The sequence below is a fragment of the Erpetoichthys calabaricus genome, chromosome 11 (genome assembly GCF_900747795.2).
Source record: "Erpetoichthys calabaricus chromosome 11, fErpCal1.3, whole genome shotgun sequence".
Lineage (NCBI taxonomy): Eukaryota > Metazoa > Chordata > Cladistia > Polypteriformes > Polypteridae > Erpetoichthys > Erpetoichthys calabaricus.
Genome location: NC_041404.2, coordinates 102,780,296 through 102,802,795, shown reverse-complemented (window position 1 = coordinate 102,802,795; position 22,500 = coordinate 102,780,296). Strand labels below are relative to the sequence as shown.

At 39.7% G+C, this 22,500-nt stretch overlaps 1 protein-coding gene and 1 long non-coding RNA gene across 4 annotated transcripts in view; one reads left to right on the top strand and one right to left on the bottom strand.

Moving 5' to 3' along the window:
- Positions 1-22,500, bottom strand: part of LOC127529583 (uncharacterized) — a 369,736-nt gene that overhangs the window by 15,766 nt on the left and 331,470 nt on the right. The window lies entirely within an intron of this gene.
- Positions 1-22,500, top strand: part of LOC114660765 (apoptosis regulator BAX-like) — a 138,757-nt gene that overhangs the window by 50,475 nt on the left and 65,782 nt on the right. The window contains exon 2 of the mRNA XM_051933563.1: positions 13,960-14,008. Coding sequence (XP_051789523.1) covers positions 13,960-14,008 — 49 coding nt within the window. The remainder of the gene's footprint in view (positions 1-13,959; positions 14,009-22,500) is intronic.

Here is a 22,500-nt window from a genome sequence, read left to right as displayed (position 1 = left end):
AACCAATGGACCAAGGTGTGATTGCTACATTAAAGGCAAACTATCTCAGAACCACCTTCGCCCAGGCCATAGCTGCAATAGATGCCGACCCAGAACTATCACTACGTGACTTTTGGAAACATTATAATATTCTTAAGTGTATAAAGAATCTTGCTACCGCGTGGGACTCTGTGACGGAAAAGTGTATGAATGGCGTATGGAAGAAGTGTGTTAAGCGTTATGTAAATACTTTTGCTGGATTTAACAGTGAACAAGAACTTGATGAGATTCGTGAAGAAATAGTGAAACTGTCAAAAGACCTTTCATTGGAGTGTGAAATGGAAGATGTCGAGGAGTTGCTAGACCGGGAATCAGGTGAACTTACGAATGAAGAGGTGATAGAATTGGAAGAAGAAAGAGTGGAGGAAGAAGAAACAAGAGAATTGGAGAAAGACGAAGAGGAGGAGGTGCCACAATGAATGTTCACCACAAAGGGATTGTCAGAAGATTTATCTCTACTGAATAAACTCCTCGCTCATTTTGAAAAAATGGACCCAAATATTGAACGATTTGCGAGGATTGAATGGATGGCACGCAACACATTTCGTCCTTATTGCGAAATTTATGAAGAGAAAAAAAAAACAAAACAATTCAGACGAAGCTCACTATGTTTATGAAAAGAGCAACTCCTCCTATCACCCCATCCGTAGCCTCGCCTGATGAAGGCGATATCGACAATCCGCAGCCAAGCACCAGTGGTACCAGGAATTAAATGTACAGTACAGTATTTCTTATTTTGTACGTTTTCCACATATTAAACAAATTGTACTGTAGTATGCTGTGTTTGTCTTAGAAAGTAAGAAAATGTTGATATAATATAACTTTAAGATGATTACAATATCATTACCCAGTCTAATATTCTTACCTTAATTAACATAGGCCAACTTATGTCCAGATCAACTTATAACCAGTCAGTCAGAACCAATCGCGGTCGTAAGTCGACGAATACCTGTATTTACAAATACATAATTTGGAGCCATTACATAAATTATTAGATTAGGTTAGCTAGACTTTTTTTATCCTAGAGTGAACTTTGTTTGCAGCAGTAAAGTACAATAACAGAACACATTGTTACAGAGATCTAATAGATAAACAAAAGCACAACATTTGACAACCATTGTTACTGCATAACCGTACACTCAAGATCAATACAAAGAAGAATTATTATTTTCAACAGTATGCAAAATAATAATGCAGTATTTAACATTTAACCACATCCCTACAAGTAACATAATTTTAAATGCTTATAGCTCTTGGAATAAGAGTTCTTAAATCCGTTGATCTTTACCTTTGGGATCCTAAATCTGCAGCCTGATGGCAGCGGCCGGAATTTAAAGCAAACAGGATGGCTACTGTCTTGACAGAACTGAGCTGGCTTTCTTTCTAACATGCTTGCAATACATTTCAGTGATACAGGTGTTCTGAGAACCAATATTGCTAAGGTTAACAGATAAAAACAAATGTAAGAATGGATTCAATAAATGATTTAAAGTGTGATTATGGTTTTGTCCACTTTGAAACAGATGAATTTTAAGAAAGAAAAGTTGTGACTGCCCCTTTTTTGTTTGTTTTTTTTTTCCTTTCAGCTTTCTTCTGTGTTAAGATCAAAGTTTAGTTTATCAGTGATTAAGTGATTGTTACCAGATATATGTATTGCTGTTCCATCTCCACTGTCTCATGAAACGTATATTGAATCATCTTCTTCTTTTTCTTTCAGCTGCTCCTGTTAGGGTTGCCACAGCGGATCATCTAATCCATATCTTCCTGTCCTCTGCATCTTTCTCTGTTACACCATCACCTGCATGTCCTCTCTCACCATATCCATAAATCTTCTCTTAGGCCTTCTAGTTTTCCTCTTGTCTGACAGCTCTATCCTTAGCATCCTTTTCCCAATATACTCAGCATCTCTCCTCTGCACATGTCCAAACCAAAGCAACCTTGCCTCTCTGACATTGTCTCTAGACCATAAAACCTGAGCCGACCCTCTAATGTACTCATTTCTAATCCTGTCCATCCTCGTCACATCGAATGGAAATCTTAGCATCTTTTAACTCTGCCACCTCCAGCTCTGTCTCCTGCATTCTGGTCAGTGCCACCATCTCCAACCCATATTGATCCTACTGACCTCCTTTCCTCTCTAGAGCATATCTCCACCTCTCCAGGGTCTCTTCAACCTGCTCCTACTTTCGCTACAGGGAACTCCTGTCTAATTTTATCTGTCAACCTGTCCATCACCATTGTAAATAAGAAAGGGCTCAGAGCTGATCCCTGATGTAATCCCACCTCCATGTTGAATGCATCCGTCACTCCTACCGCAGACCTCACCACTGTCACACTTCCCTCTTATATATCCTGTACAACTCTAATGTACTTCTTTGCCACTCAAGACTTCCTCATACAATACCACAACTCCTCTCGAGGCACCCTGTTATATGCTTTCTCCAGGTCTACAAAGATGCAATGCAACTCCTTCTGGCCTTCTCTATATTTCTCCATTAACACTCTCAGAGCAAACATCACATCTGTGGTGCTCTTTACTGGCATGAAACCATACTACTGTTCACTAATCATCACCTCCCTTCTTAACCAAGCTTCCACTACTCTTTCCCATAACTTCATGCTGTGTCTCATCAATTTTATCCCCCAGTACTTACTACAGCTCTGCACATCCCCCTTATTCTTAAAAATTGGTACCAGTATACTTCTCCACTCCTCAGGCATCCTCTCACTTTCCAAGATTCCATTAAACAAACTGGTTAAAAACTCCACTGCCATTTGTCCTAAACACCTCCATTCTTCCACTGGTATGTCATCTGGATCAACAGCCTTTCCATTCCTCATCCTCTTCATAGCTGTCCTTAATTCCTCCTTGCCAATCCGTTGCACTTCCTGATTCACCATTGCCACATCATCCACTCTTCACTGCCACCCAGTACCTGTCTTACTTCCTCCCTGAACTCAACCTTGCAGTCTTCCTTTGTCAGCTTCCACCATTTGATCCGTGGCTCTGCCCTCACTCTCCTCCTCTTTATCTCCAACATCATCCTATAGATCACCATCCCATGCTAACTACACTTTCATCTGCCACCACTTTGCAGTCTCCAATCCCATTCAGATTGACCCTCCTGCATAGGATGTAATCTACCTGTATGCATCTTCCTCCACTCTTGTACGTAACCCTATGTTCCTCCCTCTTCTTAAAATACACATTCACCATAGCCATCTCCATCCTTTTTGCAAAATCCACTATCTTCTGACCTTCTTCATTCCTCTCCTTGACACCATACTCCTCATCCCCTGTGTTCCCTTTACCAACATGTCCATTGAAATCCGCTCCACTCACCACTCTCTGGCCCTTGGATACACTGTCCATCACTTTTTCCAACTCACTCCAGAAATCTTCTTTCTCATCCATTGCACACCCAACTTGAGGGGCATATGCACTAACAACATTCATCATTATACCTTCAATTTCCATCTTCATGATCATCACTCTGTGTGATACTCTTTTCACCTCCAAAACACTCTTGATATACTGTTCCTTCAGAGTAACCACTGCCCCATTTCTCCTCCCATTCACACCATGATAGAACAATTTAAATCCACCTCCAATTCACCTGGCTTTACTCCCCTTCCATTTACTCTCTTGCTCTCACAACCTTCCTTGTCTCCATCACATCAGCGAATTCTCTTCCCTTATCAGTCATACTCCCAACATTCAAAGTTCCTACCCTTAGTTCCACTGTCTTTACCTTCCTCCTGTCCTCCTGCATCCGGACATGTCCACCCCCCTTCTTCGGCCAAAAGTAGGCCAATTTACACCACCACCCTTTTGGCTAACAGTACTGGTGGCGACCGTTGTTAACCTGGGTCTCAACTAATCCGGTATGGAAATCTGTTTTGTTATCCACATACTGATTTTACACAGGATGCCTTCCCTGACGTAACCCTCCTCATTTATCGGCACAAAGAAACACATTTGTTTGTGCATCCCCTATAACTTGGTTGTGAAACGCATATTGAATAATATACTTAAATAAATGTAGTTTGATTTTGACCTCCACAGTAAAATATCAACGAGCTGTGTCATTCCTTATATATAATTTTCTCAATGAGAAAAGAGACTGTAGGATGACAAACCTGAATTGCTTAGTTTTGTTAAAAAGAACCTGCCAGTAATGGAAATTCTATTGACATATTTAGTTCCATTCTGCTATTAGATATATGGTGCATTAAATATACAGGAAATTGTAGTATGTAGGGATGAAATATCAAAATTTCACATCACAATTATTGTGACCAAAATTATCATGATTTTCAGTATTATCACTGTATACTTAAAATGTGGTAATTAAAAATATGCTAACGCATACTAAGATTATTTTACCACGTTATATATTGAAACACAACATCAGCTATTCTCATTTAAAAAACAAAAATATCTCAGATGTTTTAAACCAGTTGTTTTTATATCAAGTGTTACAAATAAGCACAAACCACAAATAACTTGCGTGAACTGCATATATGTTCATTTTGTTATAAACCACAATTCATCTTTTTCTTCCTCTTCATCTTTTCTCCCTTCTTCGTGGGGGTTGATAGATAGATAGATAGATAGATAGATAGATAGATAGATAGATAGATAGATAGATAGATAGATAGATAGATAGATAGATAGATAGATACTTTATTAATCCCAATGGGGAATTATATTTGATCAACCTTCTCCGTACAGCTCAGTTTTGTACATCCTCCTCAATCATACCCTTTTCCTTCAGATCTTCTTTTACCTTATCCTTCCACCTCTGCTTTGGCCTCCCTCACTTTTTCTTCCCCATACTTCCATTCCCATCACTGTTTTCCCACATATTCGTTGTCTGTTCTCATCACATGTCCATACCATTTCAAACCTACTTTCCAGTACTTTCCTAAATAACTGTCCCATTTTGTTGTATCTCTGATTGTCTCAAATATTATTCTGTATTTTTTGTAACTCCATGCATTTTTCTCAACATTTTCATTACTGCCCACATCTAACTTCTTTTCCTGTGGCTCCCTTTAATTGCCCACATCTCAGGTTCATCATTGCTGGTCTTACCACTGTCTTAGAAACCTTCCCTTTAACCTTGGCCTTAATTCTTCTATCACACAATACTCCTGATACCTTCTTCCAATTGTATCATGGACATTTCATTTTGTAGGTTCTCTGCATCTCATTTTTCCATCTTGGGCTACCACTGATCCTAGATATTTAAATTTATCCATTCTTTTCAATAGCTCTCCCTGCAGGGTCACTTTTAAATCCCTGATCATCGTTAAACCTCATATATTCTGTATTCTTACTATTTATCTTCAGTGTTATATCTTTTAAAGCCCTTCTTCATTCTTCCAATGTCTTCTCCAGTTCATCTTTTTCTTGCGGTGCTACACAACAGAAAATGCAGGTTTTTAGCAATATCAAAACACTTAGACACCACTAAAATATATACCTGCTAAAATTAAATGATCACTAATTGAAGCAAATCAAATGAGCAGCAGTGAATGAAATAAAGTGCTTGTGGTCCTATATGTATTAGGGCTGTCAGAATGGCATCATGATTCAAATATTATTTAAATCTTTATAAAAAAAAAATCTTATTCTTAGGCAAATGCAGACAATAGATTATAAAAGAGCAGTCCTTTTATTATTATTTATCTATTTATGTTTTTGTTTTTTTTTTTAACCTTGCACTAATTTGGGCAATGTGTTACTCCTGACACATTGTGCTACAGTACTTTTGTATTTTCTGTCTGTCTATTTTGCATGTGTTTTGAACATCACTTCTACAATCAGCATTTTTACAGTTTTTAATTGTGAGTTTGTATCATCATTTATAAAACAGACAGATTTTCCTACAACACTGCCTGCTTTTAGGTTAACGAGTGGCCTTAACAACACATTCTAAAGCCTTTTCCATTTCACTCTTGAACCTGAGATCCCTGATTTGCTGTTGTAAAACTGTTAAGCATTCATTGTAGCAAACAAAAGTTGATTTCCTTTCTTATTAAACACAATAGGAAATAACTGACATTTTTCTGATTTTTTTTTTTTTTTTTTTTTTTTTTTATTATTCGAACGACTTTAAAACTAAAAATTTTAGCAGCCTTTTCAGTGACCGTGTACTTTAACAAATACAGTTAGATCCATAAATATTTGGACAGAGACAACTTTTTTCTAATTTTGGTTCTGTACATTACCACAATGAATTTTAAATGAAACAACTCAGATGCAGTTGAAGTGCAGACTTTCAGCTTTAATTCAGTGGGGTGAACAAAACGATTGCATAAAAATGTGAGGCAACTAAAGCATTTTTTTAACACCATCCCTTCATTTCAGGGGCTCAAAAGTAATTGGACAATTGACTCAAAGGCTATTTCATGGGCAGGTGTGGGCAAGTCCGTCATTATGTCATTATCAATTAAGCAGATAAAAGGCCTGGAGTTGATTTGAGGTGTGGTGCTTGCATGTGGAAGATTTTGCTGTGAACAGACAACATGCGGTCAAAGGAGCTCTCCATGCAGGTGAAAGAAGCCATCCTTAAGCTGCGGAAACAGAAAAAACCCATCCGAAAAATTGGTACAATACTACGAGTGGCAAAATCTACAGTTTGGTACATCCCGAGAAAGAAAGCAAGCACTGGTGAACTCAGCAACGCAAAAAGAACTGGACGTCCATGGAAGACAACAGTGGGGGATGATCGCAGAATCATTTCCATGGTGAAGAGAAACCCCTTCACAACAGCCAACCAAGTGAACAACACTCTCCAGGGGTAGGCATATCGATATCCAAGTCTACCATAAAGATAAGACTGCATGAAAGTAAATACAGAGGGTGCACTGCAAGGTGCAAGCCACTCATAAGCCTCAAGAATAGAAAGGCTAGATTGGACTTTGCTAAAGAACATCTAAAAAAAGCCAGCACAGTTCTGGAAAAACATTCTTTGGACAGATGAAACCAAGATCAACCTCTACCAGAATGATGGCAAGAAAAAAGTATGGAGAAGGTGTGGAACAGCTCATTATCCAAAGCATACCACATCAGGTTTTTTTTTTTTTTTTTTTTTTTAAAGCAGTAATTAATACTATTTGTGATTAGTTTTAGGAATTTGCGGTGTATTGCTTTCTCTTTGTAGCAGTATTTTCTTGTTATTGTTAATTTAAATGTATACCAAAAATAATAAGAGAATACTTAAAGATTACTACCATGCAACATTTAGTTCTTTTAGTAACTCCTGTTGTGAAGTGTATATAGACTGGCTGTGCCTCATCTTATATAAAATACAGATGGCCACTGACTTCACACCTTTTGCATCAGTGGAAAGGCTTATGGCAGAGCAGAGAACCAGAGGAGGGGGCAGGGTGCAGGGATTAAAGTAATGCATATGTTTAAAATATTTAAGTATTCAGTAGTTATTTTGTATGGGTCTCAAATATACATTATGGGCATGTAAATTGCCTTGGTTCTACTTTTGTATTTGATCACGTCTCTTACCATGCACAGAAAATCCTTTTTTGTGGATGTCGGTTCATGAGTCATAAATTCTCCATGCAATACATTGCAAGCAAATTAGCAAAAATAATAGTAAAGCTTATAAAGGCACATTAAATACAGACTTCCTTGTAATAGCGCTTAGAACTTTTAACCTTAGTTCGATACCGTGTATTCAAATTCTTACTTATTTTTAAGTATTTGAACGCATATTTTGGTATAATTTCACAGCTCTAGCATGTATTCGGTTTACTTTATTATAATTGAAATGTAAAAATGGCAACAAACCTACTTTAGTTTAATCTGTGACCTATGGGGTGGCAACAATGTGTCTTCTGGCACTAAACAGGCTTCCTGATGGTATACTGATTGTTGGAATGCATAAAAGTTCCCTGGCACATTTGAAATGGTGAGGTAACTCTGATACATGGCCCTAGTACCAAATCAGAGAGATCCTTCTCTACCTGAATGAATGGCAATGAAAGATAACTTAAATGTATGAGACTTGTAATCACATTCATAATAGGTCTGTGCAACTACTAATTCTGCATATGTAATTAAATTTAACATGATGCATTTGATTTAAATGATGGTATTTAGTCATATGGTTGTTTCAGTGCTTATTTCAGATAGTTTATGTGTGAATCTCTGGTGATTAACTTTTGCATTTCATAATGGTCTAAATGTATGACTACAACCACTAAGGAAAACTGATATATTTGTTTACACCCTTTATACTTTGTGGTTTTACATTTATTTTTTTAAGTAATTGTAGTTTCTTTTCAATTTTTTTTAGTTGTTCAATCTCTTCTACATGTAGCAAGCAAACATAAACAAGTTTCAGTTGAATTATCAGTATGGCTATAAATGGCCAAAAATCTGCTATGTACAGAGCTTAAAATTCTTTTCTGAAATTGGGAAGGGGTGTCTCCCTTAAATTTAATATGGGGTATTTTAGACCCAGTGAGGGGGGAAAAAATGTGTCTTGGGGAATTAAAAATTCCACTTTTTAAAAAATTTTTTGTCCATCCATCCATTATCCAACCCGCTATATCCTAACTACAGGATCACAGGGGTCTGCTGGAGCCAATCCCAGCCAACACAGGGCGCAGGGCAGGAAACAAACCCCGGGCAGGGCGCCAGTCCACCGCAGGGCACACACCAAGCACACTCTAGGGACAATTTAGAATCGCCAATGCACCTAACCTGCATGTCTTTGGACTATGGGAGGAAACCGGAGTACCCGGAGGAAACCCATGGAGACACAGGGAAAACATGCAAACTCCATGCAGGGAGGAAATGGGAAGCAAACCCAGGTCTCCTAACTGCGAGGCAGCAGCGCTACCCACTGCATCACCATGTGCATTTTTTATGTCACAGCTTATTTTTTCAGATGTTTATCTACTTAGACTTTTAGAAACTTGTAAAGTTACAGAAACTCTTTCAAATACTTTATTTCACCTTTAAGTAAGTAATTGTTTCATTTTGAGAGGAACTTGCAGAGAAGTGTAGAGACTTTAAAGTAAAATATGCTAAGGAAAGGTTTTTTGTTTTTTTTTTTAATCCATACAATGCTGTTTTTCCTCTCAAAGTTTTTTTTTGAAAATTTAAGGCAGTTGAGCAGTCAACATAAGGCTTGAATGCTGTTAATTTAAGAAATTGAAATATTTACTTAAAATATAGTTAATATATCCTTAGATTAGGTGGTACAGTACAACAACTTATTTTTTGTACAGCACAATAGAAAAACATGCAGACCTGTCCCACTCACCTAAGCAGATTACTGATGTGCATCGCAACCAAGCCTGCTTGGGTAGCCAAATTAAGAGTATGCGCATAGCATATTTTGTGAGAGAAAGCCCAGCATCTCAGACTTCCATATACAATTTACAGACATTTATGGTAAGAACAGAGATGTTGCAATTACAGCTTTTAACCTCCCATTTCAAAATAACCAATTTCAGAATCTCAGCAATGTTTATTTCAGTGCAAAAACTCACTATTTCCCAGTCACTGGTGTAAATCTGGAGGTGTTGGTACTTATTGAAATTTTTTTTTGTATTTAAACAAGGAGCCTTAACTCATGAAGCTAGGTTTTCTGTCATCTTTTAGATATAGGATTGTTAAAACCAAGGGGTTGTGAATCCAAACATCAAGAATGAATGATATTACAGTGGAGTCATACTGACAAATTTTGAGTGCAACTACTTAATTAAAATCTTAAAATTTGTATCATTTGCTAATGGTAAAATTTCGTATGCTTTTTTTTTTTTTTTTTTTTTTTTTTAAACAGTTATTTGGTAACTATTGTAACTAAATTATATTTCTATTTATGAGTTCTCCTTTTGAGAATAAAGTTTCAAATATGCAATCTGCCTTTGCAGCATTTCATTACACAAACCCCAGGGTAAGGAAAATTTTACATTTTTTTTATTTTATTTTTCTTGTGCACTTTTTTAGTTCAAGTATAAATAATGAAGTACTTATACTATCAATTTGTCAACTCCTCTTTCTAGTATATGTATACTCCTTCTCTTAATACAGTCATGTCTCACATGACGACGACATATGGTTCTGACGTGTGCGTTGTTAGTCAATTTTGCTGTTTAGTGTGTTTACATGTATTCAGGGAATGGGGGCATGTCTCGGTATCTGATCCATGTGCAGCACAATATGAAATACCAGCACGGGCTAGCAGCACACAGGAACATGCTTCTGTATCTGATGTATTTTAGCCACACTGACTGTAGGCAGCACATCAGAATTGCTGCATTCTGTGCACAGCGTGCCATTGTATCATTTTCACATAAATTACACCTGATTTGATATAACCAACCCTAATCTAACCTAACCTAACATTATCATAATATATACATTACATAAATCAATAATAATTATAGAAATACTGTAATAATTCATTAATTACAATTTTAATTCTGTAATATAACCACGTATGACTGCTTTTCAACACTATTCAATTTCATTTATTTTATCTCCATGGAACCCCCGTTCTTAAAGTGCAATGTTGTTAACCAAGTCATGACTGTATATGCACATAATTTAAAGCAGTTACAAGTCACTTCTAGCTCTCTGCTGTACATGTTCAAGTTCAGTCCTATTCAATATTTTAAAAATCAATAAAGAAGGCTGTTATGTTGAAAAACAGCTTACACATGCCTTTAAGCAGCAAGCAAAACATGTTTCAAATAAATTTCAAATTAAGCTTAACTCTTTTAGGGCGGATGTCGACTTTTGTCGACAGGAGGGGTAGAGGGCAACAATCAGCTGTTAATGGCGACAAAACTCACTGTTATGTTACAGGCATTCCCTCTCTGCTTGGAGGAATGTTAGACTCATTGACTCTATATCTAATCCTTGCATGTGCGTGAGTTACAAAATGTGAACAAAGGCAAGATGGCATCGACATCTCACGAGGGAGCAAAGTGAGTGCAGAAAAGAAAATACTCAGCAGACGATGTTTTGCATCGGCAGGGGAGGCCATGGAGAACGACTTTCGGACGGCTTCAAGGAGATTCTGGTCCACCATCCGCCGTCTCAGGAAAGGGAAGCAGTGCAGTGTCAACACTGTATATGGTGGGGATGGTGCGCTGCTGACCTCGACTCGGGACGTTGTGGGCCGGTGGGGGGAGTACTTCGAAGACCTCCTTAATCCCATTAACATGCCTTCCAATGAGGAAGCAGAGCCTGGGGACTCAGAGGTGGGCTCCCCCATCTCTGGGACTGAGGTCACCGAGGTGGTCAAAAAACTCCTTGGTGGCAGGGACCCGGGGGTGGATGAGATACGCCCGGAGATCCTCAAGGCTCTGGATGTTGTAGGACTGTCTTGGTTGACACGCCTCTGCAACATCGCATGGACATCAGGGACAGTGCCTCTGGATTGGCAGACCGGGGTGGTGGTCCCCCTCTTTAAGAAGGGGGATCGGAGGGTGTGTTCCAACTACAGAGGGATCACACTCCTCAGCCTCCCTGGAAAAGTCTATTCAGGGGTCCTGGAGAGGAGGGTCCGTCGGATAGTCGAGCCTCGGATTCAGGAGGAACAGTGTGGTTTTCGTCCTGGTCGCGGAACAGTGGACCAGCTCTATACCCTTAGCAGGGTCCTGGAGGGTGCATGGGAGTTTGCCCAACCAGTCTACATGTGTTTTGTGGACTTAGAAAAGGCATTCGACCGTGTCCCTCGGGGAATCCTGTGGGGGGTACTCCGAGAGTATGGGGTACCGGCCCCCCTGATAAGGGCTGTTCGGTCTCTGTACGACGGTGCCAGAGCTTGGTCCGCATTGCCGGCAGTAAGTCAAACCCGTTTCCAGTGAGAGTTGGACTCCGCCAGGGCTGCCCTTTGTCACCGATTCTGTTCATAACTTTTATGGACAGAATTTCTAGGCACAGCCAGGGCATTGAGGGGGTCCGGTTTGGTGGGCTCAGGATTGGGTCACTGCTTTTTGCAGATGATGTTGTCCTGTTTGCTTCATCAGGCCGTGTTCTTCAGCTCTCTCTGGATTGGTTCGCAGCCGAGTGTTGTGAAGCGGCTGGGATGAGAATCAGCACCTCCAAATCCGAGACCATGGTCCTCAGCCGGAAAAGGGTGGAGTGCCCTCTCAGGGTTGGTAGCGAGATCCTGCCCCAAGTGGAGGAGTTCAAGTATCTCGGGGTCTTATTCACGAGTGAGGGAAGAATGGAGCGTGAGATCGACAGGCGGATCAGTGCGGCATCCGCAGTAATGCGGGCGCTGCATCGGTCTGTCGTGGTGAAAAAGGAGCTGAGCCGCAAGGCGAAGCTCTCAATTTACCAGTCGATCTATGTTCCTACCCTCACCTATGGTCATGAACTATGGGTAGTGACCGAAAGAACGAGATCGCGAATACAAGCGGCTGAAGTGAGTTTCCTCTGCAGGGTGTCTGGGCTTTCCCTTAAAGATAGGGTGAGAAGCTCAGTCATCCAGGAGGGGCTCAGAGTAGAGCCGCTGCTCCTCCGCATCAAGAGGAGTCAGATGAGGTGGCTCGGGCATCTGATCAGGATGCCTCCTAGACGCCTCCCTGGTGAGGTGTTCCGGGCACGTCTAACCGGGAGGAGGCCCCAGGGAAGACCCAGGACACGCTGGAGGGACTATGTCTGTCGACTGGCCTGGGAACGCCTTGGGATTCTCCCGGAAGAGCTAGAAGAAGTGGCCGGGGAGAGGGAAGTCTGGGCATCTCTGCTCAAGCTGCTGCCCCCGCGACCCGACCTCGGATAAACGGGAGACAATGGATGGCTGGATGGATGGACGATGTTTTGCGCATTATCGCTGAGTCGGACTCTGATTTTTCAGAATCTGATTTTCTTGACCGTGATAAGGAGATTGAACGAGTGAGTGAGGAACTGGCATCAGCTGATAGGACAACCACCGATGCCGCCCCAGCTGCCAGCTGAGCGCATTCGTGCAGCCGATGCACCTACGGCAAGGTTTGTATGGAAGGAATACCCAGACATTGATCCGTGTAAGCCAAACTGGCTACCGGACTTCACAAGACAGCATGGCTTGCTGTTGGACACGACAGATTACCAGCCGCTGGACTACTTCAGGCAGCTCTCTCCTGATGCTGATTTGCAGCTACTGTCAGACGAGACAAACAGGTATGCAGAGCAATTTTTTTAATCGTGGGCTGCACTTGCACCGCATTCTTGTTTTTCAAAGTGGAAACACACAACAAAAGATGAGATGAAGGCATTTGTGGTATTATAAATAGAGATGGGACTAGACTGGTGATATAACTTTAGGGAGCATTGGTCCAAGTGTGCTTTGTCTTTTGTGCTTTGACTGCTTTGAGCGATGATATACTTTGCAGGACTTTGCTGTGTAACATGTAGGTGATACGTATGTGAAATCATAGTATGTGAAATCATATAGTATGCAGGCTCATACAGCATGCAAGACAGTAACATTTGTCAAAAGTAAATATTTTTTGTTGATTTTGATATGTTAAACCATTGCTTTGTGTTCTTTTTTTAAAAAAAGTTAGTTTTTGGAAAATAATTCAGCCCTGGGAGAAAAGAAACAAAAAAAAAAAATTGCCTTAAAAGAATTAAATACTAATGTAAAAGAAACTAAGAAACTCAAAAATTGAAAAGGTTTACCTTAGCACTTGGCACATGCTGTGTACATGAACCAACCAAAGCAAATAATCTGAGCACAGGAATATTCAGGTGCATCTTCAAATGATTGCACACAAATCATAAGCACTAAATACTTTAAAAGTGGTGATTTTCTCCCTTCGTAATAGACTTTTACAGAGTTTAAAGTGTAAATTCTGTCTGAGTTGCAGTAGACTCTGTTAACAACAAACAAAACAAATGCTCCCTTGGTATTCCTAATTTATTTTGTGTTTATTCTTTGACAGGAAGTATAAATGATGAGATCTTGAGCACTGGTGAAATACTACTTCAAAAGTAAGTATGGTTTGTTTGTTCCTATTATTAGAATTGTAAAAATGAATCTCTTCAGATTCACATTTGTGAATTTATATTGAGTTGTTTGTTTTACAATTTCCCCTTCATTGATACATTTTATAAATTGTCCTGGCTATGACATTAAACTGCATCAAAAAGCTTTGGGGTTTCATGGCAGGATTGGCACTCCAGCTACTATGAAAACTTCACACAACTCCAAAACGACAGACAGGACTCCTTTCTGTTCTCTGCAGGAGAAGCTCTGCTGCAGTCGCCCACAGGAAGGATTCTCGCATTATGAAGGGGATGGGGGAAAGGCCTCTGGAACCTCATCCCCAAAATATTCAAAAGCACTGGAGAGCCAGTTGGGTCAGTGTTTCCTTAAGAGGCATTAGCTCTCTGGAAATGTGTTCTTTTCAATTGCAGCGTTTTAATTAACCTGAATTTAAATAATTATAAATAAAAAGGTATTATCCCCATTCAGCATGCAATAAGACGGTTACAAGATTACACAAGAAGTAAAAAGGATAATTTAGCTCTTTATTGACGGGTTCACGCGGTATTACAAACGGGACGCTTATGACAGACTATCAAGCATGTGGGCATCTTGATCAACGCAGTCTGCCATCTTTCGTTTGCCACGCTGAAAGGATTTTTACCGGATGGAAGATACAATCTTCCGCCCGTCCTCGGACGGAAGACATAATCTTCCGCCCTGCAGCTTCAAAGTGTTGGCCGTAGGTCCATCCTTATATTCGGTTGCTCCATGTGCAGGCTCTTCTCTGGATCCAAACAAGGACAGGAAAGGACTCAAACCCCACCTTCAAAAATACAGGAATAGCACAATGCCTACATACAGTTCTCATTCTCCCAACAAGAAAAATGTGCTGACAGAGGACAGAAATATACTAGTCTGTCTTTAGGCTGACTATTCAATTCTCCAGATGTCTTTTGGCTCTCTAGTCCTGTGCTTGGCTCGGCAATTCTAAATGAAGATGCGGTGCCCCTGTGTACCATACTTGGTCTGCCTGTATGAATGAGTCCATAACAGTGGGCACAGAGAACAGTGACATTAAAAATAACAAAACCTACTATAACAGTCAGGCCTACTGGGGATCACAACTGGTGTAGTGCTGAGCTGTCGCCCGCTGCATGGCAGCATTCTGGTCACAGTTTGAGGTGGCCCATCCAGGTAGGCACGTGGAATGTGTTGTCGCTCCGGCATGATGATCATCTTCCTCTGCTGTCGGAGGAGCATTGTAAGCTCTGCATTTCAGTGGCGGCACTCTTTGAGGTACACAGAACCGGGACTGGCCAGATCTCTATAGGTGGGTACAACCTTTTTTTGTTCTTGTTGCTGTGATGGCTGTCATACTTAGTTTGTAGCTGTTGCTGTGGTGGATTGGCTCCTTCTAATGGGGTCTGATGTCATTCCTTTTAATGAGTATATTATGAGACTCTGATTAAGACACTGTCTGGGTTCCATGTCTCAGTGAGGAGACATTTTATTCACAACTGTACTCTGTGGTTGATTGGTGCCAGTGAGGTGACACTGCTCTGGTTATGGGTGTCTTCAGTACAGCCACTGGCACTGACAGGGCTGGCTGTGAGGATTTTGTTTGTCCCCATCAGTCTGGTGACCTTGGTGAAAGTGGCTCCATGTTCCTTGACTTTGCAGAAGATCAGGGACTGTGGATCTCTGGATCCTGGTTTCAGTTACCTGAGCTGAATCATTGGACTTAGTACTCCAATACTGGTGGTGCGGTGAAGGACACTGATCACATCCTCTTGGGCAGAAGCTGGAAACTCCTACAGAATTGCAGGGTCTACAGAAGTGCCCATTTTATGAATTCTGACCACTACTCTGAAGATACAGCTTAGGTCCAGTAGTCTACAACCTACTATGAGAATGAGGCTAGACCTGGCCAGACTCCAAGATCAGGCTGTTTCTAAGGAGTTTGCATGCAGTTTGTGAGGGGAAATTTCAGACTTGGGTGCCATTGTGGTGTGAAATTTTGTATGTCTTTATTTGTAAGTCAGGCAAAGCAAATGTAATATTAAGTGTTTTATTCAGGAGAAGGTTAGGGAAGGTTGCAGGGATCTGTGTTATTTGTTGTGAACTTCTCCAGGCTAGTGGCAAGGCTGTCCTCATGGCATTTCAAGAAAGCTTTGCTTCCATTTGGGAGACAAACTTCATCCCAACTGACTGAAAAATGGGACTTGTCATCCCTACCTGGAAAGGGAAGGTTGATTGCCTGGATTTAGAAGCAACTACAGGGACATAACACTGCTGTCAGTGCCAGTGCTGTCAGTGGTAAGGTCCTTGGTAGGGTCATCATCAATAGGATCTGTGACCACTTGCTCACCTGTCAGCGACCAGAACAGTTTGGTTTTATGCCTAAGAGGTTTACCATCAACTTCATCCTGGCACTGAAGGTTCTCATCGAGTGGCAACTCAAAAATTGGCAAAGTTTCATTGCAGCCTTTCTTAATTTTTGTTAAGCATTTGATTCAGTTTACATGTGGAACATCCAGCCACTTCGTAGGATCCCCCTGAAATTGCTGAATGTCATGGCTGACGTACTGTGAGTACTTTTCAGAGTGGAGACAGAACCTTTGCATTTTTCCCCATTGATTCTGGGGTTCGTCATGACTGTGTTCTTGCTCCTATTCTGTTCGGTGCTTGCATGGACTGGGTGTTGGGCATGGTTGTGGGGCATCTTTTGGATTCACTGATCTTAACTTTGCCAACAATGCTATGATCTTCACGGAGTCAATGGAGGCTTTGATCAGAGCTCTCGAGAGACTGAGAGAGGAGTCAGTGTCTGGTGTTGTGAGTGTCTTGGATAAAAACCAAGATCCAGACCTTTAATGACCATTTGGGCATAGCCATCGGCTGTGTGTCAGTCTGTAGAGAGAGTGTCAACCTTGTCAAGAGGTTTACTTACCTTCGCAGCGACATTCATGTCTCAGGTGATTCTTCCTTTGAAGTAAGTAGACAGATTGGGAGACATGGGGGGTCATGAGGTCGCTGGAAAGGGGTGTGTGGCGCTCCCGATATCTTTGCAAAAGTTTGAAGGTCCAGATATTTAGAGTCCTGGTGCTTCCTGTCTTGCTATATGGTTGCAAGACATGGATGCTATCCAGTGACCCGAGACGAAGAGTGGACTCCGTCGGTACTGTGTCTCTTCTGAGAATCCTTGGTTACTGCTGGTTTGACTTTGTTACAAGTGGGCGGTTGCTCACAGAATCCCGAATGACGTACATTACTTGCACTGTGAAGAACCATCAGTTACGGTACTACGGCCATGTGATCTGCCTCGCAGGATCCTCATTGTTGAAGACCTGAGCAGTTGTACCAGGCCAAGGGTACACCAACGTATCACCTGGCTGCTGCAGATAAATGTTAATTTCCGGAGGTTGGGACTGAACCACGTGTCTTCCTGGGGGGATCCAACCGTGTTCCCAAGCTGTTTCGTCATGAGGTGGGTGCGGCAACACGCTGTTCCAGTGCATGTTCCCCAACCTGACCTTAGCTAATAAATTTTATTTTTTTGTTAATGTAATTGAATGCTGAATTATTATTAAGAGAATGTGATTTTCTTTCCATATTTTCAAATATAGCATTTAAAAATTCTTAGAGATCAGTCCTATTTTACTACAGTGGACACAAAAGGCCTACACATTCTTTTTAAAATTTCAGCTTTTGCTGATGTGAAAGCTGAAATAAAGACAATTCATATTGCATTTGTCTTTCTCTCAAGATTTTAACAAGTAACATTCAACAAAATTTGAAAGTACAATATAATTTAATATTTTATTTAAGTGAATATAATTAGTCCAAATAGATAAAAACATGCAAAAAACTCAACATTAAAGTGTTCTAATTAGTCTCATGGTCACTCCTTATGAACCCTGTGTGCTTAGTAGTAAGGATTTTAAATTAACCAGAAGTGCTTATTTGGAAAATATATTTTAAAATATATCTAAACGTAGATTAAATATTCTCGATGCTACACATTAATTTATACAATATGTGCTTTATAATTTACTTTGCCACTATTGTTAATATTGTGTTTTTGCTCACACTGTGTCTGCAGACAATGAACTTCAGACAACATGGAGTACAGTTCAGACTACATCCCTATAGTGCACAATAAAAACTCAGATAAAATTTCTGATAATTGTTCAAACATGTTAAAGGCGATCATTAGTCAATAGTAAATCCTTTTCTACAGCTATTAAAAAAGAAGTAAAACACAGGTGCTGGACAATGGATTGGTTGTGAAGGAGCCCGAACAGTACCTTACAATACAGAATGCCAATTGAGTTCTGTGGGCAGGAACAGATGGTCAATTAAAAACATACAGGATTAAATTAAATTTGGTTTCAGTATTTTTTTTTCTCCCTTTTACATTTAGCACATTCGAACATTAGACAGATTTAGACAAGAACAAGCCATTTAACCCAGCAAAGTTTGCCAGTCATGCTCATTTAATTCCTCCAAAATAACATCATGTCAATTTTTGAAAGCCCCTAAAATATAATAATAATAATAATAATAATAATAATAATGCATTTTATTTATAGGGGCACTTTACATTAGCAGTAAATGTCAAAGTGCAACATAAAATCATTTTTGTATCAGTATGCTGCTGCTGGAGTATGTGAATTTCCCCTTGGGATTAATGAAGTATCTCTCTATCTATCTCTCTATACAAAGGCAAGGCAAGATAAAAACAGAGATAAAAAACAATAATTATAGCATTCTTGTTAATATGCTTTCCTAAATAGAAAAGTCTTTAGCTGTTTTTTAAAACAGCACACAATCTTACTAAACACCATACTACTTGGCAATATATTCCATGTGTCTATAGTTCTTTCTGTGAAGAAAAAGATCCTATTGTTTGTTCCTGTGTGAAATTTACACTTAACAAGTTTTCAGCTGTGTTTCCATGTTCTGGTTGAACTCATTTTAATCTAAAAGTCTCAATCCACTCTACTAATTGTGTGTGTATATATATATATATATATATATATATATATATATATATATATATATATATATATATATATATATATACAGTTCATCCGGAAGGTATTTACAGTGCATCACTTTTTCCACATTTTGTTATGTTACAGCCTTATTCCAAAATGGATTAAATTCATTTTTTTGCTCAGAATTCTAAACACAACACCCCATAATGACAACGTGAAAAAAGTTTACTTGAGATTTTTGCAAATTTATTAAAAATAAAAAAAATTGAGAATGCACATGTACATAAGTATTCACAGCCTTTGCCATGAAGCTCAAAATTGAGCTCAGGTGCATCCTGTTTCCCCAGATCATCCTTGAGATGTTTGTGCAGCTTAACTGGAGTCCACCTGTGGTAAATTCAGGTGATTGGACATGATTTGGAAAGGCACACACCTGTCTATATAAGGTCCCACAGTTGACAGTTCATGTCAGAGCACAAACCAAGCATGAAGTCAAAGGAATTGTCTGTAGACCTCCAAGACAGGATTGTCTCGAGGCACAAATCTGGGGAAGGTTACAGAAAAATTTCTGCTGCTTGAATGTCCCAATGAGCACAGTGGCCTCCATCATCCGTAAGTGGAAGAAGTTTGAAACCACCGGGGCCTCATGTATAAACGTTCGTACGCACAGAAATGTTTGTGTACGAACGTTTCCACACTCAGATCGCGATGTATAAAACCTAAACTTGGCGTAAAGCCACGCACTTTTCCACGGTACCTCATGCCCTGGCGTATGCAATTTCTCTGCTCGGTTTTGCAGACTTGCGGCACCCAGCGTCAAAGCAGTGCTACTGTTCCTGTGTGGTCAACCTTTCTTTCTTAGATCCACATTCTTGACGTGGCTTTATAAATACACTGAAACTAACTGCATATTGTTTATTAGTGTAATGCATCTGATTGTAATTAACCTGCAGCAATATAATGGTCCAGGGAATAGCCATAGTATTCCAAATACCATAACTGCTTTAGCGTTGTTACTCTCAATGCATCTTCTTCCTCTTTCAGCTGCTCCCGTTAAGGGTTGCCACTCGGAGTATTTATATCACTGTATCTGAGTGGGGAATCACAGCAGCAGCTGATCGGAAAGAGAATTATCGGTATACAGCATAAAGCAGACGCTGCCTGAGCCACGGCAAAACGTTTCAGAGACTTTCCTTTACGGACTTCGCGGTTTAGAAAAAGTTTCATCCCAAGAACTATAAACGCACTAAATCAGTCCATCAAGTGTTCCTTGTAGAACTGTTTTGACTTATAAGTACAATCACCTCACTGTAAACTTGGGTTACAGTTATAATATTGCACAACCTGCGCCACTTTATAAAGCGCGTATTTACATATGATGGCGATATCATTTTTAAGTTGAAATGCAGCAAAATATGTTGATTATATTATACAGATAAAACTTTAACTTCATTTAAATAATCTGTATTGTTAATAAGTAAACATGTGAGGACACGGTGCCGCAGCACTAGCTAGTTCAGGGATTGTTCCTACATTGCGTTGTATTCTTGCTGGTGCTGACGCGACGTCTGGAAGGATAGACGGATAGAATAATTAAACATGTACTACGAAGATATTTCAATGTTCCTTAAAAGTTTTGAAGAATCGCTGTTCTAAGCTTACAGATGGCTTCATGTCTATTACAGAGTTGATTGTGTGGCGATTGGGTATTTGGAGAAAGAAAAGTAAGGACAGGAATTGGAGGTTAGTACATTTGAAAGAGACAGTACTGCTGCAATAAATTATTTCATCGAAGGTTGCGCATGGCGCAGCAAGCCTCTAATAACTTCACACCCAACCTGACGCTGTTCGTTTTCAAATAATATTGCATTACTTCGACGATGTTTTCTGATTGGTACTATTCGTGTCATAAAATGATTTCTTCAAAACGTCACATATATTTGTCTCTTTCTTTTTTTAAAATGTGCGTTGTAGCACTCAGCAACTGGCCACCTGCATGTTCTTGCGCACACTAAATCAGCGCGTCTTTATGTAAAAACAGCAGTGTCAGGTGGGGGGCGGTAGGGATGGATCCTGAACGCGACTGAGACAATGAAAAGTGAATTTAAAAAAAATAAAGCTAACCTTTACAAATATCATAAATTACACCAGCTGTTACAGACTGAAATCAAATGTATCTTTTTATTCTAAAATAGTGAAAATAAGAACACTTCTCAAATGGGAGTTGTGCAGGATTGAACTCACGACATTCTGATTCCCAGTCAGCGACTGATACTGTTGCGCCACGGAAGCAGTGATAATTAAGTCATGTTAATGTCGCACACTAAGGCGGGTTTTTTTGGCGGTGGCTTTTTTTTTGTACCTTTTGTGAAAGTGTTTCTTTGATATTTGGACTTCAGGCTTCATACATTATATAGTTTATGCCTACATTTTGTCAATTGCTACTAGAATATATAACACGTTTCTGTTCTAACAATGTGTTTACACAGATTACTGTAGAAATGCAACACATATGAAATGCGTGAGTTTCAAATAACAATCTTATTATTTCGACTCTAAAACTCCACTTCACTCCCAGGTAATCAATCAAGGCAAGAGCTGGGAAAAGCTTGTTTACGTTCTAAGTCGTTGGGGGGATGGATTAGCCGGCTGCTGGCAGCTTGTCTTTATCAGTACATTTAGATGACAAAAGACGCTGGCGGAGAGGTGAGAAAGGTTTTAAGAAGCGATTTAAGGTGGGCCGGATATACGAGTATTTTCGTAGGCTCTGGTAATTCTAGTGTTAAGCAGGACAACGACCCTAAGCACACAGCCAAGATATCAAAGGAGTGGCTTCAGGACAACTCTGAATGTCCTTGAGTGGCCCAGCCAGAGCTTAGACTTGAATCCGATTGAACATCTCTGGAGAGATCTTAAAATAGCTGTGCACCGACGCTTCCCATCCAACCTGATGGAGCTTGAGAGGTGCTGCAAAGAGGAATGGGCGAAACTGGCCAAGGATAGGTGTGCCAAGCTTGTGGCATCGTATTCAAAAACACTTGAGGCTGTAACTACTGCCAAGGGTGCATCGACAAAGTATTGAGCAAAGGCTGTGAATACTTATGTACATGTGCTTTCTCAATTTTTGTATTTTTAATTTCAACTTTCAACTATTTTTTTATTTCAACTTTTTTCATGTTGTTATTATGGGGTGTTGTGTGTAGAATTCTGAGGGAAAAAAATGAATTTAATCCATTTTGGAATAAGGCTGTAACATAAAATGTGGGAAAAGTGATGCGCTGTGAATACTTTCTGGATGCACTGTGTGTGTGTGTATGTGTGTGTGTGTGTATATATATATATATATATATATATATATATATATATATATATATATATATATATATAAATGTATGTATGTGTGTATATATATATATATATATATATATATATATATATATATATATATATATGTATATATATATATGTGTATATATATATATATATATATATAT